This window comes from Sebastes fasciatus, chromosome 10 (genome assembly GCF_043250625.1).
Source record: "Sebastes fasciatus isolate fSebFas1 chromosome 10, fSebFas1.pri, whole genome shotgun sequence".
In the NCBI taxonomy this organism is placed as follows: Eukaryota; Metazoa; Chordata; class Actinopteri; order Perciformes; family Sebastidae; genus Sebastes; species Sebastes fasciatus.
Window position 1 is genome coordinate 13,097,730 of NC_133804.1, and position 21,348 is coordinate 13,119,077.

The 21,348-nt window shown below is 38.9% G+C and overlaps 3 protein-coding genes across 19 annotated transcripts in view; 2 read left to right on the plus strand and 1 right to left on the minus strand.

Annotated features, from left to right (window-relative positions):
- rufy1 (RUN and FYVE domain containing 1) overlaps positions 1-7,106 on the plus strand; it is a 9,995-nt gene extending 2,889 nt beyond the window's left edge. The window contains exons 6-17 of the mRNA XM_074648275.1: positions 338-399; positions 542-677; positions 870-971; positions 1,057-1,173; positions 1,399-1,566; positions 1,656-1,753; positions 1,836-1,955; positions 4,239-4,368; positions 5,812-5,906; positions 6,004-6,052; positions 6,152-6,229; positions 6,319-7,106. Coding sequence (XP_074504376.1) covers positions 338-399; positions 542-677; positions 870-971; positions 1,057-1,173; positions 1,399-1,566; positions 1,656-1,753; positions 1,836-1,955; positions 4,239-4,368; positions 5,812-5,906; positions 6,004-6,052; positions 6,152-6,229; positions 6,319-6,462 — 1,299 coding nt within the window. The 3' untranslated portion in view covers positions 6,463-7,106. The remainder of the gene's footprint in view (positions 1-337; positions 400-541; positions 678-869; positions 972-1,056; positions 1,174-1,398; positions 1,567-1,655; positions 1,754-1,835; positions 1,956-4,238; positions 4,369-5,811; positions 5,907-6,003; positions 6,053-6,151; positions 6,230-6,318) is intronic.
- A 16-nt stretch (positions 7,107-7,122) lies between these two features.
- Positions 7,123-13,674, minus strand: hnrnph1 (heterogeneous nuclear ribonucleoprotein H1). Of its 7 annotated transcripts, none has more exons than XM_074648284.1 (11): positions 13,532-13,674; positions 11,552-11,648; positions 11,296-11,457; positions 11,058-11,201; positions 9,991-10,129; positions 9,065-9,243; positions 8,775-8,887; positions 8,534-8,669; positions 8,353-8,436; positions 8,119-8,211; positions 7,123-7,908 (listed from the first exon to the last, which is right to left on the minus strand). In XM_074648284.1, exons 2-11 carry the CDS (start codon positions 11,631-11,633, stop codon positions 7,811-7,813), a joined length of 1,230 nt encoding a protein of 409 aa, XP_074504385.1. In that variant the 5' UTR covers positions 11,634-11,648; positions 13,532-13,674; the 3' UTR covers positions 7,123-7,810. The 7 variants fall into 7 exon arrangements, with proteins under 7 accessions (XP_074504385.1, XP_074504384.1, XP_074504383.1 ...); XM_074648283.1 differs by having other exon boundaries at positions 7,410-7,908; positions 8,344-8,436; positions 11,296-11,454; positions 13,532-13,658; XM_074648282.1 differs by having other exon boundaries at positions 7,410-7,908; positions 8,344-8,436; positions 13,532-13,657.
- A 5,100-nt stretch (positions 13,675-18,774) lies between these two features.
- ankhd1 (ankyrin repeat and KH domain containing 1) overlaps positions 18,775-21,348 on the plus strand; it is a 30,596-nt gene continuing 28,022 nt past the window's right edge. For 9 of the 11 annotated variants that reach the window (XM_074648250.1, XM_074648256.1, XM_074648249.1 and 6 more), the window contains exon 1: positions 18,805-19,279. In XM_074648250.1, coding sequence (XP_074504351.1) covers positions 18,968-19,279 — 312 coding nt within the window. In that variant the 5' untranslated portion in view covers positions 18,805-18,967. Of the gene's footprint in view, positions 19,280-21,348 lie in introns of all 11 variants that reach the window. The other 2 variants (XM_074648253.1, XM_074648258.1) reach the window with 1 other exon arrangement.

The window sequence follows — 21,348 nt, forward strand, 5'->3', positions numbered from 1 at the left end:
GATATTTAAAATTGCCAGTCTAAAGCTGACTTCCAGTAAGTGCTTCAGCTTAAAAATAATGAACTTATTGCTGTGTGTCACAATCATATCAGAGTTTCTATTGGCCCAAAGCTAACGTGGGCGGGAGTAATGGACACAATATGTTAGTTTTAATGGCGCAAATAGTCTCCATCTGTAGATATGCACTTTTTAATGATACAGCACAGTATTATAATTTATAGCTAATTATTTCACGGACCCCCTGACAGAGTGCCACGGACCCCTGGGGGTCCCCGAATCTCACTTTGAGAATCACTGATTTAGGACACACAGTGATCAGTTTCTCTTACCCATTTAGGTGGGAGTCATTGACTTTTCCCTTTATCTGAAAGACCCTGCCAAAAGTGAGACTACAAAAGAGTGAGTGCCTGCTTTCACACAGATTGAGCATCTCACCTACACTGCTTTTCATCATGTTTTCAACCGATGTATGTTCTTATTTCTGTTTTTCTGTAGCCCTTTCACATCCAACCCCTCAACAGTTTTATTCTCTCTCTTTTAGTGACACCAAGATGACAGTCATATTAGATCAGAAGCACTACATCGAGGAGTTAAATCGTCACCTGAGTGGCACCGTCACGGACCTTCAGGCTAAGATGGACTCTATAGAGAAGACCAACAGCAAACTTGTAGAGGAGGTCAGACTCGCTGTGTGTGAACTGTTGTGTGATTGTGTTTGTGCTTGTACTTGGGGTGGGTGTGACACAGTTTGGTTTTGCTCCAATGATCTATCTAAACAGAAGGCATTCCTCTCTAATGTCAACATAGCATCTTTGTATGTCAAAGGTGTGCTTTACCTGACTGATGAGCGTGTGTTTTCTTTTCCTCAGCTGACGGCAGCGACGGACAGAATCAACTCTCTGCGGGAAGAACAAGAACAGCTAAGAAGGCAGAATGAAACCATCTTGCAGTCCAGCCAGAAAAAGGAAGAGGTCAGAAAGCATCTACAAGTAACTGCAACTATACCAGTCCTGATCTAAAAATAAAACACACTACTTGTGTTTTGTTTTTTTCCAGGCAGCCCTTCAGGACAGCCAGGTGGAGCTGGAGACGTACAAACAGACTCGACAGGGCCTGGATGAGATGTACAATGTGGTGTGGAAGCAGTATAAAGAGGAAAAGCGCATTCGCCAGGTCAGGTATCAACGTGCTGTAGCACTAGAATATGTCATGCATGGTGCAAGTACAAATTAATCTTCATATTCTGTCAGTACAGTTAGACAGAAGCCAGCAGTGTGAGTGTTGATGAGTCACATGACCTTTAGTTAGCAGAAACCTCAGCCAGACTAGTGTTTTTTTGTACTGATTAGACCCTAGAACTGAATTTGACTCATGCCTTTTGTATGTTTGCAATGTCAGGAGCTGGAGCGTGAGCTGGAGCTCCAGGTGGGCCTGAAGCAGGAGATGGAGGTGGCCATGAAGCTGCTGGAGAAGGACACGCATGAGAAACAGGACACACTGGCAGCCCTGCGGCTCCAGCTCGACCAAGTCAAGACTCTCAACCTGCAAATGTTCCACAAAGCTCAGGTAGACACACATGAAAACACCCCTTTCTCTTTCTCTTGCATGGCCACTCAGACATAACGCACATTAATGCAACCCATGTGGCTCTTAAGGACTCGGAACGAAAGGCAGAGAAAAAGCAGGCGGAGGCTGTGCAGCTCGAGCAGAAGATGGATGAAATGGAGAAAGTCATGATGGAACTAGAGCAGAGGTATGTATTGTGCATGATTCTGTTTGTAAAATAATATTCCTTTAAATTAATATTCTTCTTCTTGGTCATTTGTGTGTCATAGACTACAGAACTCGGAGCGAGAGCGCAAACAGAGTGACCAGTCAGACAAAGATATGAGGGTGGAGCTGGAAGGAAAAGTGGATGCTTTGCAGAAACAACTGACGGATCTGGATGCACAAAGGTTAAGACACACACAGTTTGAAAAAAATAAAGTTGATAAAGCACAAGTTCACAAACATTATGCAGAAGGATAACATGACTATAAATATGTACTGCACATGGAATACGAGGCAAAATTAAAAGAACAACACCGGCCTATAAAAGTCATGCTCAAGATGATTGTTTGTTCAACATTGTATTAATTTAGCCAACATTAGTTAATGCTAGACTGAAGAGCAGTTAAAGGGATGGTTTTGGTGTTTTGAAGTGGGGTTGTATGAGGTACTTATCTATAGTCAGTGTATTACCTACAGTAGATGACGGTCGGCACGCCCCCAGTTTGGAGAAGCACACAGGAGTTACCGTACGGAACCAAAACAGTGTACTGCTGTAGACGGGGGCCGGCAGCAAAACGTATTTTAGCCACCTAAAAGAAAGGCCCACCTAAAAAAATCTATATCTGTTTAAGTGTTTGCTATATTTAGAGTATTTTCACCGCTTTACCTTGCCATGACACCGCTATACAGTCTATGTTTCCAATAGGGAACTGAAGCAGTTATTTAAATTCTTGCCAAAGCAACCAGACTCCATTGGAAAAAAACAATAATTTTACCTGACAAAACACAGGAGTTGCTCATCTGTGACTTTGGTGAATTCCAACTAACCAAAGTCACACAATAACACAAATAAACTAACCGATCGAGGCAGCGATAGACCAGCAACCCCCGCGTTCTGCGAGGTAAAATTACAGTTTTTTTCAATGGAGTCTGGTGGCTTTGACGAGAGATACATAGATACAATGCCATCAGTTGCCCCGTCGGAGGTGTGCCAACCACCATCTACTCTAGGTAATACACTGACTATGTATAAGAACCACCTGCAAACCCCACTTAATAACACTTGAACCATCCCTTTAAGTAGCTCCTCTTGGAAGTATCTGAGCTTGCACTTGGATTCATTTAAAGGTCAGTAAATCTCCAAGAGTTGCTTTAGTAACTTTCTGTACATCTTAACTATAGAAGGTTTCCTGCTCAGTGGTCTTGGTAGGGTAAAGGAATTTCCTTTCAAGGGCTCAAGTGGACATACTTATGGCTCCTTCACATCTTGAGTTCCAACAATAACTGTAAAGTGTAACACAGATCATATATTTACACTATAATAACATGTATCATTTTCGATTACAAATCAGAATTAATAGGGGTCCCGTACTAATTCACTGTCAGTATCTGTATGTGCAAAAAGATCACTATCTTTTTCCAGTGAAGTTTAATTTTAATAGGATATAAAACAATCTTACACAAATTTAAAACCAACTGGTATAAAAAGACAGTTTTGCAGCTATTACGTTTTTTTGGGTTTTGTTTTTTTTAAATCTTCATTAATTATAATTTATTAATTCATATATGAAGTCTAAAAAAAAACTGCCATTCATGTTAAATGTGTTCAAGTCTTGTAACTTGTCCCACATCTCTGATATTTAGTAACAATTCTTATTTAGATTGATATTTTGAACATGTCGTCCCGCTACTTTCGGTCATATTTCACAGGTGCTTTATACCATCATTCCAGTTTTTCATGACTTTGTCCATCAATTTGTTCCTAATGTCTTCATATCATTGTTTTCTGTTTCTGTTTTAATTAGTGCTTTTTAAAGTTACCAATGTATTAGGTAGGGGGCACTCTGTCAGTCATTTTGAAGGAGACAGACACAGATGCAGCAGACACAGATTTCCTCATGTGCTCTGTCTATTTTTGTTTTACACAATATGCATATTATTTGGAACTTAAAATAATAATATTCTGTTATTTTTTTGGATAACATTAATTACATAACTACTAATGTTTTGAGAAGAAATACGTTATATATTAATAACACTTTGCTATGATGATTGTTTCTTACAGTAGTTTATTCTTGGGAGCTCAGGGACCCCAGTCTGTAGTCCTTGTATGTTAAATAGGTTGGTAGGATGAGGGTTAAACAGGGATAAAATGTTAAACGGTCTTGTAGAAACGCAGGGTTAAAGCACATCCCCCCACAACAACAGAACAGACAGCTCTAGTGAAGCATCACTGAGATAAAAACTCATCAACATTTTAGTTTTTTGAGTGAGTAAAACCTGAAGTCCCTGTTTGTCAACAGATAAGCATAGCCTGTTTTGATTGGTAACTGCAGATGTACATTTTGTCAAGTAAATTTGAAATGTAATGTAGTTTATTCTTGGGGTTTTAGTCAGTAGTCCTTGTATGTTAAATATGTTGGTAGGATGAGAATATAAGAATCACGGTGTCTCTTCTCTGTTGTCAGGCTGGGTTTGGAGAACGAGCTGCGCACTGAGAGGGAACAGAGACAAAGCCTGCAGAAAGCTCTCCAGCGGGAACAGGACAACAGCATCGAGCTCCGCACACAGCTGCAACAACTCCAGGGCCTGAACATGGTCAGTGTCACACACACACACACACACACACACAAGGGTTAGGGTCAGTCAGCTCTGTGTGCAGTCTTCCGAATTATGTGCGGTGCAATTTGATTTGCATAAATTATGTTTTTGTATAAAGTAGTAAAATGTAGTTTGTATAAATTCCAGACACAGACACATAATAACCACTTTATAAAAGGTACAGGAGTGCTTTCTGTCAGCTTCATTTTAATTCTTGGCTTGCATCTCAAACCTGTTCCAGGATTATTTTGATTAGATGCTGCAGTTTAACCCTTTTAATATTCTCCTTGACCATTTGGTAGAGCACATTTTGAGTCACTATATCTTATTGGAAAATGTGTTGAACCTAATTCAACCTGATTGAGCCATCTCTACCACTCAGTTTAAGTATGTTATACTAAAAAAACATCCACTAGATGTCACTGTGACTTTAAATAACATTCCTTTTTAGTTGGCCTTCTTACAGGAAATTCGCAACAAAAAAATGTATTCAGACATAAAAGACTCTGTTTGATCTCATTTTCAAAGCTAGGCATATTCTTTTGATATATCATATTTTCAGAGGCCTTACTGAACAGAGTTATGTAACTTGATACTAAAATGAAAAGTCTAATGTTCAAATAATTTTCTAAAAACGTGCTCTACCAAACGGTTTAGTTGTCCTTTCATGGCAAAGGTAGTAAAGCTAATGGTGTTATTCAAATGTACTATTATCTACTAAAAAAAATAACTTCATTATTCTTTGTTGTTAATATGGTATTTTTATTTCATTATATAGATGCAGAAATAATTTAATAAGTAAAACATGCTCTACCAAACTTGTAAACATTCACTGTTTATATCATATATTACATTTTATATATTTGATGAAAAGATTATATTGGTATGATTTTTCACCATTTCTGGGTGAATTCAAAGTAGCCTACTGTAAGTATGGCACATATCTAGAATGAAAACATGGAAATAATACTAGTACTGGTAATACTAATTTCATGGTAACAAATTAGCATATATTGGTATACTAACCTTTTACTAGAATAATAACAGTACATGGTTTGTATTTTTCTTTTTACCATTTAGTGACATCTTGACCGTTTGGTAGAGGCCTATATTAAAAAAAACTGTAGGGTCTGTTAAAAAAAAAAAAATGGATTGACTGATAATTGCCCCAATGACATGAAATATGCAAAGCGAATTACTTTCCCATTGCTTTTTTCTTAGTGTGGACATTAAAGGATCAACAGTGGTTCCTGTTTGAATATTCACATACGTAATATATCAATATTTGCTACGTAATTGCAGTAGTTCAATTGGTGCAGCCGCCTCAGCAAAACATTGTTCCTCCTATTTAGGTCTTTGTTAAGTGGTGTGCAAATACTTGCTAATCCTGCACAGTATTGTGATGTGATGGTGCTCATTTCCTGTGAATTGATGGTGCAGGAGCTGCAGGATATGAAGGACGAGAAGCAGCAGCTGCAGCAGACATGTGGGCAGCAGGAACAGGCTCTGCAGGAGATGGGACTGCACCTCAGCCAGTCAGTACTTTACATTGTATCATCTTTTTCTTTCGTTAAAATCGTGTACCGTTTCATGTCATGAGGTTTTTTTGTTTTGACTTCATCTTTGTTAAAGGTCTAAACTGAAGATGGAGGACTTCAAGGAGGTCAACAAAGCTCTGAAGGTAAAATATGAAGGACTTATACAATTGACGGCTGTAAAGTTTGAAACAAAAAAAAAAAAATCCTGATGTCACATTTTGCACATTAATTGCTCCCATCAGGGTCACGCGTGGCTGAAAGACGACGAGGCCACCCAATGCAAGCATTGCGACAAGGAATTCTCCATCGCACGCCGAAAGGTTAGCCTCCTTTTTCATAGCATTTTATTTCTACTTCTATAATATTCATCTTCACAGCGATATCAATGAGGTGTCCCCGTTTGTTGCAGCACCACTGTAGAAACTGCGGCGACATCTACTGCAACACTTGTTCCAGTAACGAGCTGGCCTTACCCTCCTACCCTCGGCCCGTGCGGGTTTGCGACAGGTGCCACGCCCTCCTGCTGCAGAGAAGCTCCTCAACAGTTTCCTGACAGAACACCTCCAAAATTCAATGTTTCTAAACACTGCACATACTCATCCACTATGATTTTTAACTACTTGTGTTTATGAAAAATGTCATAAAATCTTAGGGGAATTGTGATTCCATTTTCCACTGTTGCCTGAAATTCAGGAACATTAGTTCATCTGTATTAAACAAGGGGCCACCTTTTAACACTGATGGGATGAGCTAATATAGTTTATGAAGACTGAATGTGAAGGAGACTTGAGTTTGCATAGTTTAGGATATTTATGTGATGTTTCTTTGGGCTGGAATAACATCAGTTTGATAATTGGGTACTTGATAAACTGGTCATTTTAAAGTATAGTTTTTCTAATTCAAACCGTGCATGTACATTATGTTGGGCTCCCATCACTTTGATATTATTCCAACTTGTCATGCCGTTACTCTAAACAATTTCTACAGCTGTACCCCCACTGCTGAATACATGCAAACCTAATGTGTAAATGACTGTAGAATGTTAACAAATCTAACTATTTTAGAATGTATTATTACGTCAGGGTTTTGTGGATTGTGTCAACTGCTACGAAGCCATTTTCTTAATTCATTTGGGAATGGTGACCAAAAGTTTTTTTATCTAGACATTTGATAAATGAATAAAGCCTCCTTTTTTTTGCAATGCTCGTTTCAATTAGATATTCCAGACTAGTTTATTCACTTTGTGCACAGGAAATACAAATAGCATTTGAAGCAGTAGAAACCTTCATGTCAGCAGATTTGAAACTCACTTGCCCTTGACATATCCAGAAGAAAAAAAACGCCATAACAGTCAGTCACACTTTTAAGAAAACAAAACATGCTCTGACCATGTGAAGTGTAATTCAGATTAACATTTTAACGGGAAATTAAAAAAAGGCTAAACACTATGTAGAAGGTGAAACAAGGTCTAAACATCAGAAGATACCAGACACTTTCTGATTTTCTTTTTTTTTTTTGTTCATGCACTCAGACATTGAAACTAATGTTAACGCCACCAGCACGGGATGAGTTAACCTCAAGGAACAGCCAGGTTTCTGGAGAACGAGAACACAAAAAAACGGCACACTTCCAGGTAATGAAAATTTAAAGCACGGTTTCTGTGATGCGTCAAATCTGTGAGGAATGGGGAAGACAAACAGCGCTTCTCTCTGACACCGGATGATCTCACTTCTTTCTCTGAAGATGATCCACTTTTTAAAAAAAAAATACAAACCCTACCCCCTCGATATTTTCAAAACGACCTCACCTGACCCTACCCTATGTTTACAAGATGAGACTTCCAGTCCTTCCAGCAAAATGCTGCGTTAAAAAAAACATCAAATTAAGGGAAAAAAACAAATCTACATTCCCCATCCCCCGCCCAGTCCGTTCATAGAGCCTCTGCTTCCTCCTCCTCCTCCGCCGCCGTAGTAACTGCTTCCCATTCCGCCCTGGTTACCTAACAAGAAAGAGAGAATAAACACTATAGGACCGAGGAGTTCCTCAAGGAGTCGCACACAGAAACACACTGTAGATATACTTCCAAAGTTTTGTTCTAAGGAGGTCAATGTGGTGCATATTAATACTTTAAATAAGTGAGTTGAGAGCAGGAAAGGTCGTGCTTTAATGTGAATGTGAGGAAACCTTTTATAATGGAGCTGACACTCACTGTAGTCACTGTAGCCGCCCATGTTGCCCTGGCTGCTGTATCCACCGGAGTACCCTGAGCTCAGCTGGCCACCGCTGTAAGACGACTGGTTCCCTGTAGAGAGGACAGATCACATCGCGTTCAGGAGGACGTCACAGAATCCTAATTATTCCTGAGATGTTGTACTGTTGTGTGCGAGGATTTTCATCCAAACAGACGCCACTAGTCTCAACCTCCAGTACTGACCCAACTCACCCATGCCACCCATCATCTGGCTGCTGTAGGCTCCGTTGCTGCCACCTGCTGTTGAGTTCAAGAACAGCTCCACGTAGCGGTGCTCTGAGGGGAAGAGAGAGAGAGAGGAACCATGAACAGAATTATGAAAATATATACGTAGGGTAGGGGGAAGTAGTTAAATCGCTTATTTTAAACTCACGCATGTTAGCTTTGTCTTTGGACATGGCTGCCACGGCATCCTCGTGTGTTGCAAACTCGACATCTGCCTCCCCGGTTACCCTGCCGTCTGGGCCGATCTCAATGTGGACCCGTACTGGATTCAATGGCGAGAAGAACTAAGAAAAAAACAAGGACAAATTAACACATTTGTCCTGCAATATGCACAGAGTAAAGAGAATTCCAGCAGTCCCATTTGTTTTGCGGTCGTTCCTCTGACTTACATTGTAGATGTCTGTCTCTGTGGCTCTGTAGGGCAGGCCCCTCATGTGGACACAGTGGCCCGTTGTGCTCTGAAAGGAAGAGCCGCCATCGCCATACCGTCCATCCGATACGCCTGAATATTAGTAATCAAGATTAGCACACGGTCTTATGAGGACTTTACAATCCTAATCTTATTAATTCCATTGTGCAGTGTTGGCACGGAGGGACATAGGGTGAGTGATTATCCAAAACAAATTGGCACAGGTTAGCGTCACCAAATCTGATTTCAGTTCATCTTTCAGTCACCCACCTCCTCCGTAGCCTCCGCGACGCATTCTGTCATAGGATCCCCCTCGGCCCATCATGTTGTATCCGCGACCACCGGAGGGACGGTCATAGGGGCCGGGTCTCTGCATGCCCATGGGCTTCCGCTGGGGTTCGTAATGGGTCCGCACCTCAGCGCGGCTGCTCTTGAAGATCTCAATGTACCTAAGAGCATAGAGATACCACAGTGAGGGCATGTGGAATGGACCAGCCCAGGGATAGGCTGCATTTGCTCAATACTGATGAAACTGGGGCTATGCAGATGCTGTCATGGTGTAGTCCATAGGTAGTAATATCTTTTTGAGTGCTTAATGCCAGTTGTTATAAAGTAGAAATTATTAACTGAGTTGCAAAATTAAACTGTCCAAATTGATAAGGGGCCTTATTGACTTTTACACCTTTTCTTACGGTTACCTGGAGTTACATATCTGATTCAATAGAGCGTCCTGTGTCCTTGCCATGACAGCCATTGTCCTGTTTTTAGAGGGACAGAAAGGGCTCCAGCCCTTCTGCAACTCACTCTAAGCATTACCTGTGACAGTGGGCTCCAGATCCATGTGTACAGTGGCCCTCTGATTTTACCACCAGGGAGACTCCTTACCATTTATCAACCTGGACTGATGTTTAGTGCTGAGACACCATTTGTTCTCTAAAATTAAGCATGTGCTCTCTAATTCACGATTCGTGTCGTACTTGTGAATGGTGCCCGAGCACTAATCTTCCCATTGAACATTGTGAATGTGTGGCGTATTTTGAAATCATAGCAAATTTGTGTGTGGTAAATATTTACATATATGCTTAAATTAGCCAAGATTAAATGTAGTGTTCCGTTTTTGCATTTTGGTTCACATGTTGAGGGTGCACACCATAAGAAAAGCAACTTAATCCAGCCAACCAACCAACCATCCCCACCTGTGCCCTATTCTTTCCTTGTGTTTCTTTAGAGCCTTTTCAGCTATATCCTGTGAAGCAAACTGCACGAAGGCCTCCCCCGTACTCCTCCCCTGGATGTCCACCGGCAATGTTATCCCATTTGGCACGATTTCCAACCCTTCAACCCAAGGACAGATAACCCCAGCAGGGGACATATTAAATCACATGCCCAATCACAGAGAGAACTTTCTCTAAAGAGAGATAGAAAACTTATGGAAAACTCTATACATCATCACACATACCAGTTCAGTTTTTTTTAACCAGTGACTGGCCATTTACACCATATTTACTGTGTTTTGGGGATAAAAATAGAAATGAGAGGAAAGAGGAAGAATATGGAAAAGGGCACTGTGTGGGACATCGGGCTAGTATTGGTGTATTGATGAAGAGAGAAGAAGATCCTGGTGGGTGACATGGGTTAAAATTACTGTTCGCTCATTAGGAACTAATCCAAGACTTGCTGTATAGTGTACATAAGACAATGCATTTAAAAAGACAAGGGTGTGAGTAAATGGGTGGAAAAAGGAACAATGACACTGGGGTAAGAGACTGTCTAATCAGTGATGAGTGAGACCCATTCCGTCATTAGTAAATTACCAGTAGGCACAGACAACTTAAACATTTAACTACGCCATTTTACAACATCAGACCCAAGGAAAGAGGAAAAAGGGATGAAAATGGACGTAAGATGGATATGATGGGCAAAGATGGGAAAGGGTGTTTGCATAACAGATTCCTGCCCTTAAGATAAACATAAAGTCTTCAAAGAATTCCTCCACTTAAATTCATTTTCTGGCGTCATTTCCTCACTTATCAAAAAATCCAAAAACATGAATTTTACTATTCTATTATGTAATAATATACAGTAGGTTATAATCATTTCCCAATGGCAGATTGACTTTTTTTGTAAAATCAAGATTCAAGAATTGGTTAAGTGTCCATAAGAGAAAGGAAACAAGAAAAGGAAGATGGGGGAAAAAAAAACTTTATCACCAACATTAAATTGAAGAAGTTTTACAATAAACCACTAGAACGCTTTTTCGTACCTGAGAAAAACTGTACTATCTCCTCCTTGCTGCAGCCAAAGGGAAGGCCTCGGAGCCGGACGAGCCCATCTCCTGCTGTTTCTGGACAGTTTGGACCAGTGTGCTTCATGACCCAGTCCATCTCGACATTGTTGGATTTGAAAACTGTATCACAGGACGTATAACAATCAGCTATCACGGCATAAAGTTGAGACAATTCACAAAAAAGGAGTCGTTATCTGTAAGCAGTCGTACACACCCTCTACGTATCTGTGACCCATAGTTTCTCTGTCCTTCTTCACTGCAATCTTCAGGTCTTCCTCCGTCTCCAACTCGACGAAGGCCTCTCCGCTGGGACGCCCCTCTCTTGTGTAGGTGAAGTGGATGCCCCCACCGCCGTTGTTGATGATTTTGCAATCCGCTTATGAAATTTAAATAATCACATAATATCTGATTACTTTAACTGCTCAAGTGTTTTCTTAAAAATGATAATATATATATATATAAATACTTACCCGAGAAAAACCTCTGTACTTCATCCACTGAGCAGGACCAAGGGAGACCCCTGATGCGTACTACGTATCCCTCATCAGCCATGATTGGTCACAATACCTGAAGATAACACACCAAAAATATATTCCAAGTATGAGAGATTAGCACATACTACAGTATAGATAATGCATTCAAATCATCAGAGATCACTAGTGCCAGTACAGGTGGGCGGTAGATACAATATTGTGTCATGGTATTTATCCAGATATAAAACAACAACATACATCTGCATGTATGGTATGGTATATCATATCGGTGAAGTTGGCTGGGGTATTACTTGCTTGGACCAGGGTCTGAAATTAACCTTTTTCCTCACGTGCCACTGTGGCAGGTCACTGAACATTTCTACCAGCCACTCGTTTGTTTTTTTCAGGACTGGCTGTTAACCAAAATCCAACTAATTACACCCCCCTCACAAGAGAAAATATTGTGTTTGGTATTAACATGAAGGACATTAAGAGTGACTTGATATTGAACAATCTGATACTGCTGGCAAATTTCTTCATCTATGCATCCAAACTGAGGAAAATTATTGTTTTCAAAAAGGGACCTTGTGGACAATCTCCTCAGTGCTTTAAGACAAATAAAGGACAACATGCTAAAGTGTCTCCTCAGAGCTTACGAAGAACTGAACATATATGATGATGACCCATAGAGCTACTATGGAAGAGTGCAGTCTTATTATTATTTATGCATTTCTTTTTTTTTGTTCCTTGAAATATTTTCTACCCCCTCTTTTATTTTTGATATTATATATTTTTGTTTAATCTAATTTAAGTTATCTTTCCTATCCTATATATGATGATGACCCCTAGAGCTACTATGGAAAAGTGCAGTCTTATTATTATTATTTATGCATTTCTTTTTTTTTGTTCCTTGAAATATTTTCTACCCCCTCTTTTATTTTTGTTATTATATATTTTTGTTTAATCTAATTTAAGTTATCTTTCCTATCCTATATATGATGATGACCCCTAGAGCTACTATGGAAGAGTGCAGTCTTATTATTATTTATTTATTTATGCATTTCTTTTTTGGTTCCTTGAATTATTTTCTACCCCCTCTTTTATTTTTGTTATTATATTATTTTTTTTATAATTTAAGTTATCTTTCATATTCAAATTGTGCCTTGTATGTTAGAAGTATTGAGTTTAAATTGCAATGACTTAATGTTTGTAAATTAAATTAAATTTTTCACATGCCACAGCCAACATTGACCCTGTATTTGGCAGGTTGCAGGTGATAATTTCATTCCCTGGCTTGGACTAAAATACAGATTTCTCTCTGCACTAAATGCTCAAGTCTTTCAGACGCATAAAAAGGTTGAAGATCTCCCCTGAGTCTTTGATGTGAGTTGAGTTTACATGGGCCTTGCTAAATGTGGCAGCGCCATCTGGAGGCCGTTTAAAGATGCTAGCTGGCTTTATACTAAATCAAAAACCTCGACGTTGTAACTTTACCCTGCTACAAAGAACATAGTTGTCTTAAAAAACATAAATATCAAGCAAAAGTTCATGCAAACATCCTCTATCTCTTCCTAGTTACCAGGCAACCACTTCCCATAAAGAGCGCGGACGCTTCCTCAGCTAACCGACAATGCGTTGCTAAGTTACCCTCATTAGACTACATCTCTGTGGTTGAAACGTTTCTATAAATGTTTAAGAGTTAACAGAAGCCACTTTACGAGTTAATAATTGAGGATCTCATTCATTTTTCGCCCTGATTCGTGGCCCTCAACACGGCTAACTACCGCACCCAGAGAACAGGAGAACAAAGCGGCCCTCTCAGCCGGCGCCATGTTACTAGCAGCTAACTAACGCTAACTAACGGTGTTATACTCTATAATCTCATACACGCACACCACAAGCTGTGCTAGGCTGTTAAAGCATGCAGAGTTAGAATTAGTACAGCAGATTAAACCATAGTTGCATTGATGAATTTACCTGATTACAAGCAGGAGATACAAACACGCCGGAGTAATGTATGACCAGAAGTAGCCCGCGTGATGTGATGCAGATGAAACCTTGCAATGGGGTTGCCAGATCTCACCAAAACCATCCCCCCGTTTCAGGGACTACAAGGCAAGGCAGCTTTATTTGTATAGCACATTTCAGCAACAGGGCAATTCAAAGTGCTTTACATAAACATTCATCATTTATGATACATCATTAGTCATCTGAATAAGTCAGAACACTACATCTCGTTATTTATGATTTCAAGATTCAAGAGTTTTATTTGTCATTTGCACCTAAGTACATTGGAATTTTGAGCAGTTTACACCGAGTCAGCTTTAAGAAAAGAAAAGGTAGAAAAAAGGCACAAGGTAATTACAATACAAAATAAGTAGCACATTCAACTCAACACAATAAATAAATAAATTATTAAAATATAAAACGCCCTCAGTGTAGTCAATAAATAAACTAAACTACCCTTCGCATAGGAACGATATCCCCAGAATACAAATATACAGTATATATGCTCCATGACCATGTCAAAAGAACTTGTAACTCTCAAAAATATTTAAAAAAGAATTCATATATTTCAGACAATTACACAGTGGAAGGCAGCATATTGCACAGCATTACAGTCCATTCAGTTCAGGTGTACTGTGTGTCAATAATGGTATGGAGGTGAGGTGTGGGCTATTTGTGTCCCTCTTTAATGTCCTTTGCCACCAGTCTGATTGTAGCTGGGAAGAAGCTGTTGTGAAAGCAGAGGTGCTCTGTGAGTGGAGATGCTCTCTGGCCTGTGGTGCCTCAGGTTGTGTCCTGATTCCCTCCACCTGAACAGAGAGTGAGCTGGGTGGTGTCTGTCCCTCAGGATGCTCTGTGCCCTCCTCCTGCAGCACTGGGTGTATATCGTATTTTTTTATTTGTGTATTTAATTAGTTTTTTTCTATATCCTTTTTAATTCAATTGATAGTTAACTAGCCTATACTCCTTTTGAGTATGGTTCTTTTTCAGTTTGTATGTGGGTGGGATATAGGAAGGGAATTTGGTGCCGTGTTTGTGCGAGTTTGTGTTTTGTATGTTTTGTATATTTGGTTAACTAAAAAATTTGAAAATAAAATATTCTAAAAAAAAAACAGTGAAATCTAAAAATCATAAAGAAGATATGTCATATTAAAGGCAAGGCAGCTTTATTTGTATAGCACATTTCAGCAACAGGGCAATTCAAAGTGCTTTACATAAACATTCAAGAACATTGCGACAAAGTGCAAAAGAACATTATGACATAATCAAAACAGTTATAAAAACATTAAAGATTAGAAAATAAAAACAAGCTAAAAATAAAATCTAGGATCGAAGCTAAAATAGAATATAACACACAAGAGTAAAAGCTCTAGTGCAGTATAAGATCATTATCTGGTTTAATAAAAGGCAGCAGCAAACAGGAAAGTGTTAAGCTTTGATTTAAAAGAAGTGAGAGTTGGAGTTGGTCCTGCAGGTTTCTGGGAGCTTGTTCCAAATATTTGGTGCATAAAAACTGAACGCTGCTTCTGCATGTTTAGTTCTGACTCTGGGGACACTAAGCAGACCTGATCCAGATGACCTGAGAGGTCTGGATGGTTCATAACATAGCAGAATATCAGAAATGTATTTTGGCCCTTAATCATTTAGTGCTTTGTAAACCAGCAGGAGTATACAAAACAACACACTCAACTAATCACTGCCTCTGTTTTCCAAAACTGCAACACACACAATCATGTTATTTAACATCATCAAACATTTTTAAATGCTATTATGACCACTATTAGTAGCTTATCTTGCTGTTTTTTGAATTGTATCAAATTCCAATAATGTAAAATTTGTCAAATACCCTGTTCAAATCATATGGTTCAAATTGACAGAAATGTGGGTTTTTCATACAAACCTGGCAACCCTGGCTGAATAACCAATCGCCGTCTGCGTCCACGCCCAAAGCTGATGACGTCACCGCCCAAGGCCCTGGCTGCTGGACCTGGTTACCCTGTTTACAGCTACAGTGGTCAGTCACTTGCAATGCTTTCTAGCTGCTTTGCAGCTAATATAGAGGAGAATATGTCCTTCATAGGTCACGTCTCACAACAAGGCCAAACAGAGCTCATGCTTATAAAAGCCAATAAAAAAAAATCATGATAATCAGTTTAAAATGTGAACAGGAGAAGTGAACAAGTAGCACTCACATTCTTCACAACCAGCTAATCCAAGATGTTGGTGTGGTGGCAGCCAAAAAATAACAGAAGTAAGCCACATAGGTCACTTGTTATTTAAATCTCTTTTAAAAACCAATTTTTATAAAAAAAAAAGGCTTTTAATTACTTGTTGAAATCAGTGAACCGTCTGTAAGGACTGATGAAGAGAAAGTTTCCCTTCCTTCAGCAACTTCAGAAGTGCCTTATAGCAAGACACTTTACCTCCTCTGCTTTAGAGAAGCTGTTTAGTGGCCAATGACACCATAATAGCCTAAAGGTCACCTCCAGAAATTAATTTGTGTATCTCACAGGTAGAAAGTAACAAATTAAAAAAAAAAAATAAAGTAATTCACTCAAGTAATATAATTTAGTAGGCCTATAGATTTGAAGTACTAGTACTTGATTTGAGTCTTTTTATTTTGTGCTTTTTATATGTACTCCTAATACACATAATTTTAGTGGGAAATGTTGCACTCTTACTAGTTACTTTGCAATAAGTCATAAAACATGATGCATTCATGTATATTAAACTCTGCAAGAGTATAAAGCATATTGAATTGAGTATGTAGTTAGTTACTTGCCATTGCCTGGACCATCTACAATATTAGCTTGGTCATTATTAATGAATCATTGATTTCACATTCTACCGTGCATTTACTTTTGGTTCTTAGGTACACTTTAGGTAATACATGTTTACTTTGACATTAGCAAACTTTCAAGTCAGGAGTTCTTATGGGGTGTTTTTATACTACAATAAGAATGCCTACTTAGGTAAAGGATGCAAATAAATATTTTAATACTGGTACATGTATGAAAACACACTTTTAAAAAGAACATGGATGGTCACACATAATTATTATAAAGATAATCACACAGTGTCGTTGTATCGGTTTGCTACATTTTTACTGCAAAAAGCAGAAGCCGTCTTTTTGGGGTTAGCCTGTTATAAGTCTCACAGAATAAAGTTACATAATAATTCATAAAATGCATCACCAACTTCCTGGAAGAAAACCAGACACGTTTTATACGGTTTGATTACGCATTCAACTAAAAAAGTGTTCCTTCAATCAAATGCACCTCTTTTAGGACAGCCAATCTTTCCTTACCTGATAAATAAATATATGTAATAATAACATATAAAGAGCAAGGGCATTGTATGAAATTTGTTGAGTGAGGCAATGTTTACTTATATGGCCAATCGGTTGTCATGATTCAGGTGCCTGAAGTCAGTGTCAATTATAATTAATTGTTATTAACTTATGTTATAAGTTCAAATCAAACATTCCCTATGGTCCAAGTGAAGACTTTTAAATGTATGAGTACTTAAAAATGAATTTTGCACCAGAAGGCCACTTCAAGGAAGTGTTTACACTTCAGTGGTTTGGAAATGAAGTTCTTGATTTTTGTGGGTGAAATCACTGCTGAAACCCATGTGTGTTTTTGTCTCTATTACGTAAGTCACCAAAGCATATATAATAGACTAAACAGTATCATGGGATTTTTTATTTTTGTTATTTTTGCAGCAAAACATCTATAAACAGTTCATTTTAAATAACAAGTGTGATCATGATCCAAATTGTTTTTTTTCTTGCATTTCTGTGTGCGGGTGTATTTTTTTTTCTCACATCACCGCCCCTTAAAAAATCCTCTTTATTTCTTGTAATTTTAATCTTATTTATGCTCACTAACGCATTAAAGCCATAAATTACATCATATGTGATGTGTGAGGGTTTAGTTGTTCATTGATATTTATAGTCATTTAAAAATCACATATAATGAGTCATTAAAATTTTAAAACAGGGCACCAATTACACTCACTGTGGCCCTTCTATTGACGTGATTTCCCAATAAGAGTTTACATGAACTAGTAAAGCTATCTATCAACAATTTCTTCCTCACAAAACCAAAAAGCAATGAAAACAATGAATGTATGCAATATCTATAAAGTTTTTAAGTGAAATTATTGTCATACTCTCACATTATTATTATTTATTTATTTATTTATTTTTTGTATTTTATGTTGGTTTTGTTTAATTTCTGTTGTCCTTTTATGTTTGGCACAGCTCTTTGTTTATGTTTTCACTATGCTTCTTTTGTATGTAAATGTTTTTAATGTTTTCTGCTGTTACTATGTATACTGTATACTTGTTAACATTTTTCTCAGATTTTGATTACAGTGGCAAAGACAGTAATGCATTTTTTCTTATTAATTTAATTTGAATTCTCGTGAAGATCCACATTCACAAGTGTAAATTTACCAAAAAAAAGCCTAATTTCTTTGTATTTATGAAAGAAATGGATCTATATCTGTCAACAATGTCTTCCTCACAAAACAAAAAAGCAATGAAAATAATGAATGTATGCAATATATTTAAGTTTTTAAGTGAAATTATTGTCATACTCTCTTTTTTTCTTATTATTTATTTATTTATATATTTTTTTAATTTTATGTTGGTTTTGATTTATTTCTGTTGTCTTTTTATGTTTGGCACAGCTCTTTGTTTATGTTTTCTTTTGTATGTAAATGTTTTTTAATGTTTTCTGCTGTTACTATGTATACTGTCATTGTGAAATAAAAAAAAAAAAAAAAAGATTGGTTCAATTTTTTTCTTATTATTTATTTATTTAATTTTTTTATTGTGTTTTTTTTAATTTTATGTTGGTTTTGTTTAATTTCTGTTGTCCTTTTATGTTTGGCACAGCTCTGTTTTCGCTATGCTTCTTTTGTATGTAAATGTTTTTAATGTTTTCTACTATTACCATGTAATTTTGAAATAAAAAAAACAAAAAAATAAAAATAAAACTAGTAAAGCTAGCTACCAGTGAAGTTGGCCTACACCATGTCATGTCTTGACGTTCGTTCTACCAGCCTCGTGATATTGGTAAACCTAACATGACGTTGCGGGTCTCACATTTGACAAGCACTAACTCCAACCAATCAGAAAGCGAGCTTTTTCCGGCTCAACCAATAGGAATGCCAGGATTCCCCCTACAGAGGGCGGGTTCGTCTCTGAGAAACAGTTGCGTATCGGGTTAGGTTGTTAGAAAGTTAATGGCTGTGGAGGTAAGAGATCCTCCTCAACCTGAACCCTCGGCTTCGGGAGAGTTTCTGGATTCCATGAAGTAAAAAACCCACGAAGAAACAGAAAAGGAGACGCTTTAAGTCAACAGCTAAACACACGTACATCGTGAACATATAATAAGTATGCAGGATGCAGTAGCCGGGACGGCAATGCTGACGGACGGAGACGGCTTCGAGGACGAGATCGACTCGGTGACTCCTCGCTCCCCAGCGGCAGCAGCAGCAGGGATGATGGGGGTCGGAGTAGGAGCGACACCGCCGGGGGGAGTCGGACTAGTAGGGGGCATTGGGATCGGTGGTGTCGGTGGAAAGAAAGTACGTTTGTACGGCGAACCAGTGGGGCCTGCTGCAGAGAGACTGGATTTCAAACTAGCGGCCGCGGCCGTCCTCTCCTCGGGTCCCGGATCCGGCAGCGACGAAGACGAGGTTTCAGAGGTAGCTAAATGCTAAGCTAATATGCTAAGCTAAGTGAGCTAAGCCTTAACCAGATCGCTAGGCAACATTCCTCCTTAGCTGCTAACCCGTTAGCAACCACCCCCTCCTAAGGGCCGCTGAAATCACATAAAATAACACATTAATTTGCTCCAACAACACCTTTTTAATTCTCAGATGCTTATAGAGTGTTTAATGTGGATCATGTTTAGCAGTTTCTTCACACTGAGCGGCTGAAATGTTTTATTTATGCAGCAGTGCTGTGTGGCTGCGGCCTAGTTTCAGGGTGGAGGTTGGAAAGCGGACGACCACGGCCTTCTTCGCTCAGGGTGCTTTGCTGCTGTCGTCTATCTCTCGCACAAACACCACATCACACCCAAGTTTGCAGCTCTTCCAACAAGCTTTTTCCAGCAAAATGGAAGATGCTTGTGAAACCAAGTGGACGTCCAAGGCCAGATAACTTGTCTGCCATTTCGTAGTTGTGGTGCAATTACGTCACTTTTGTAAAAATCATGTAAATTAACTCCCCTTCAGATAACTTTTTCCATAGGTTAACTATAGATTATGCTGCTAATTTTCCCCCCAGTCGGTGTTGACAAATCAACCAGTTTGACCACCACACAGTAACAGTTTTTAGAGCAGCTAGAGTTCATGTTGAGAGGTGTCCAACTTTCCATGTGCTGGTACAGTCACACACACCGTGGACAGGTGTAATATGGCAACTCCTCCTGAGCTAAACATACTTTAGACATGTTTGATATTGGCTCAGGTGGATGCATAGATTGTAGAAAATATGTGGCACAAATTTGATGGGATTTTCACAATATAATCAAAAGGGTATCATAACCAAGCAATATTTCTTGTGTCAGTTTTTACTAACACTTTATTAAGACTTTTCTCAGCCACACTAATGTCATGTAATTGTGTTTACACGTCATATAACAGCAGCAAGACAGGAGGGACATTTCTGCTAGATGACAAATATATGACTTGCACAATCAAAGGTCTCAGTTTAATGGCATTTGCATGGAAAGGTAATATTCATTGTCATCTATAAAGGTGATGCATTGTTTACGGTCAGAAACACTCCAAGGAGTTCCGGGTGTGGAGAGGGAGAGAGAGAGAGAGAGAGAGGGAGAGAGAGAGGGAGAGAGAGGGAGAGAGAGGGAGAGAGGGAGAGAGGGAGAGAGAGAGAGAGAGAGAGAGAGGGAGAGAGAGAGAGAGAGAGAGAGAACTGGCACTGCTGAGCAATGCACATTACCTGTTGAGCTGTCTCTGTTATACTTAACTAATATGTGACCAAAACGGGGTATCTGTCTCAGCCATGACAGTAAGAATATCAGCTGATACCAATGTCAATATTAGCCCTGGCCATTTCTGTCTTTGAGCAGCAGCAGAAGAAGAAAATATCAAGTTTGACAATTACATCTCGGGGCAGTTTAATTGAATCAAATTGCAAATGTGTGTCCTCCTCCGTGTCATGTTTCTTAGCTCAGCCAGCCTACTCTGTAAGCCTTAAAGGGAGCGTTTGTTGTGGTGTTTTACTCCAGTGGAGAACTCGCTGCTCTGGGCAGTAGCTAAAATCTGAGCCCCAGGATTAAGCAGATGCCATTCTAGGCCTTTCCAGCTCTCTGGATACCAACACTCTGGGAACTGTAGTTCATTAATAGTGGGGACTGATGTCCATTGTTGATTAGAAAGGCCTTCGCAGAACTACATCCCCCATGCCTTGTTTTGCTCTGCGTTCCTATCGTATAGCTGAATTCCTCCACATTGCTGAATGCTGACTCTCTCCCAACATTTGCTCTATGGGCCAGGCCCTGAAAGCCTGCTGCAGCTTATGGATGGACATAGACAGGGATTGTTACTCTTTCAGTTTTTGTCAAAGGTTGTTTTTGCAAACTGTTGAATGATGTGAATGTTTGTAATTTATTCTAAATCTTTGAATTGTTTTAAAATCTCACCTTTTAGATAGACTGAGTTAGTTGTAGTGTCATATTTGTCATTCTCAGTATACCTGGTCTACTATATGGGATAAATGATTGATTTAACAAATTCTCAAGGTTTGGTAC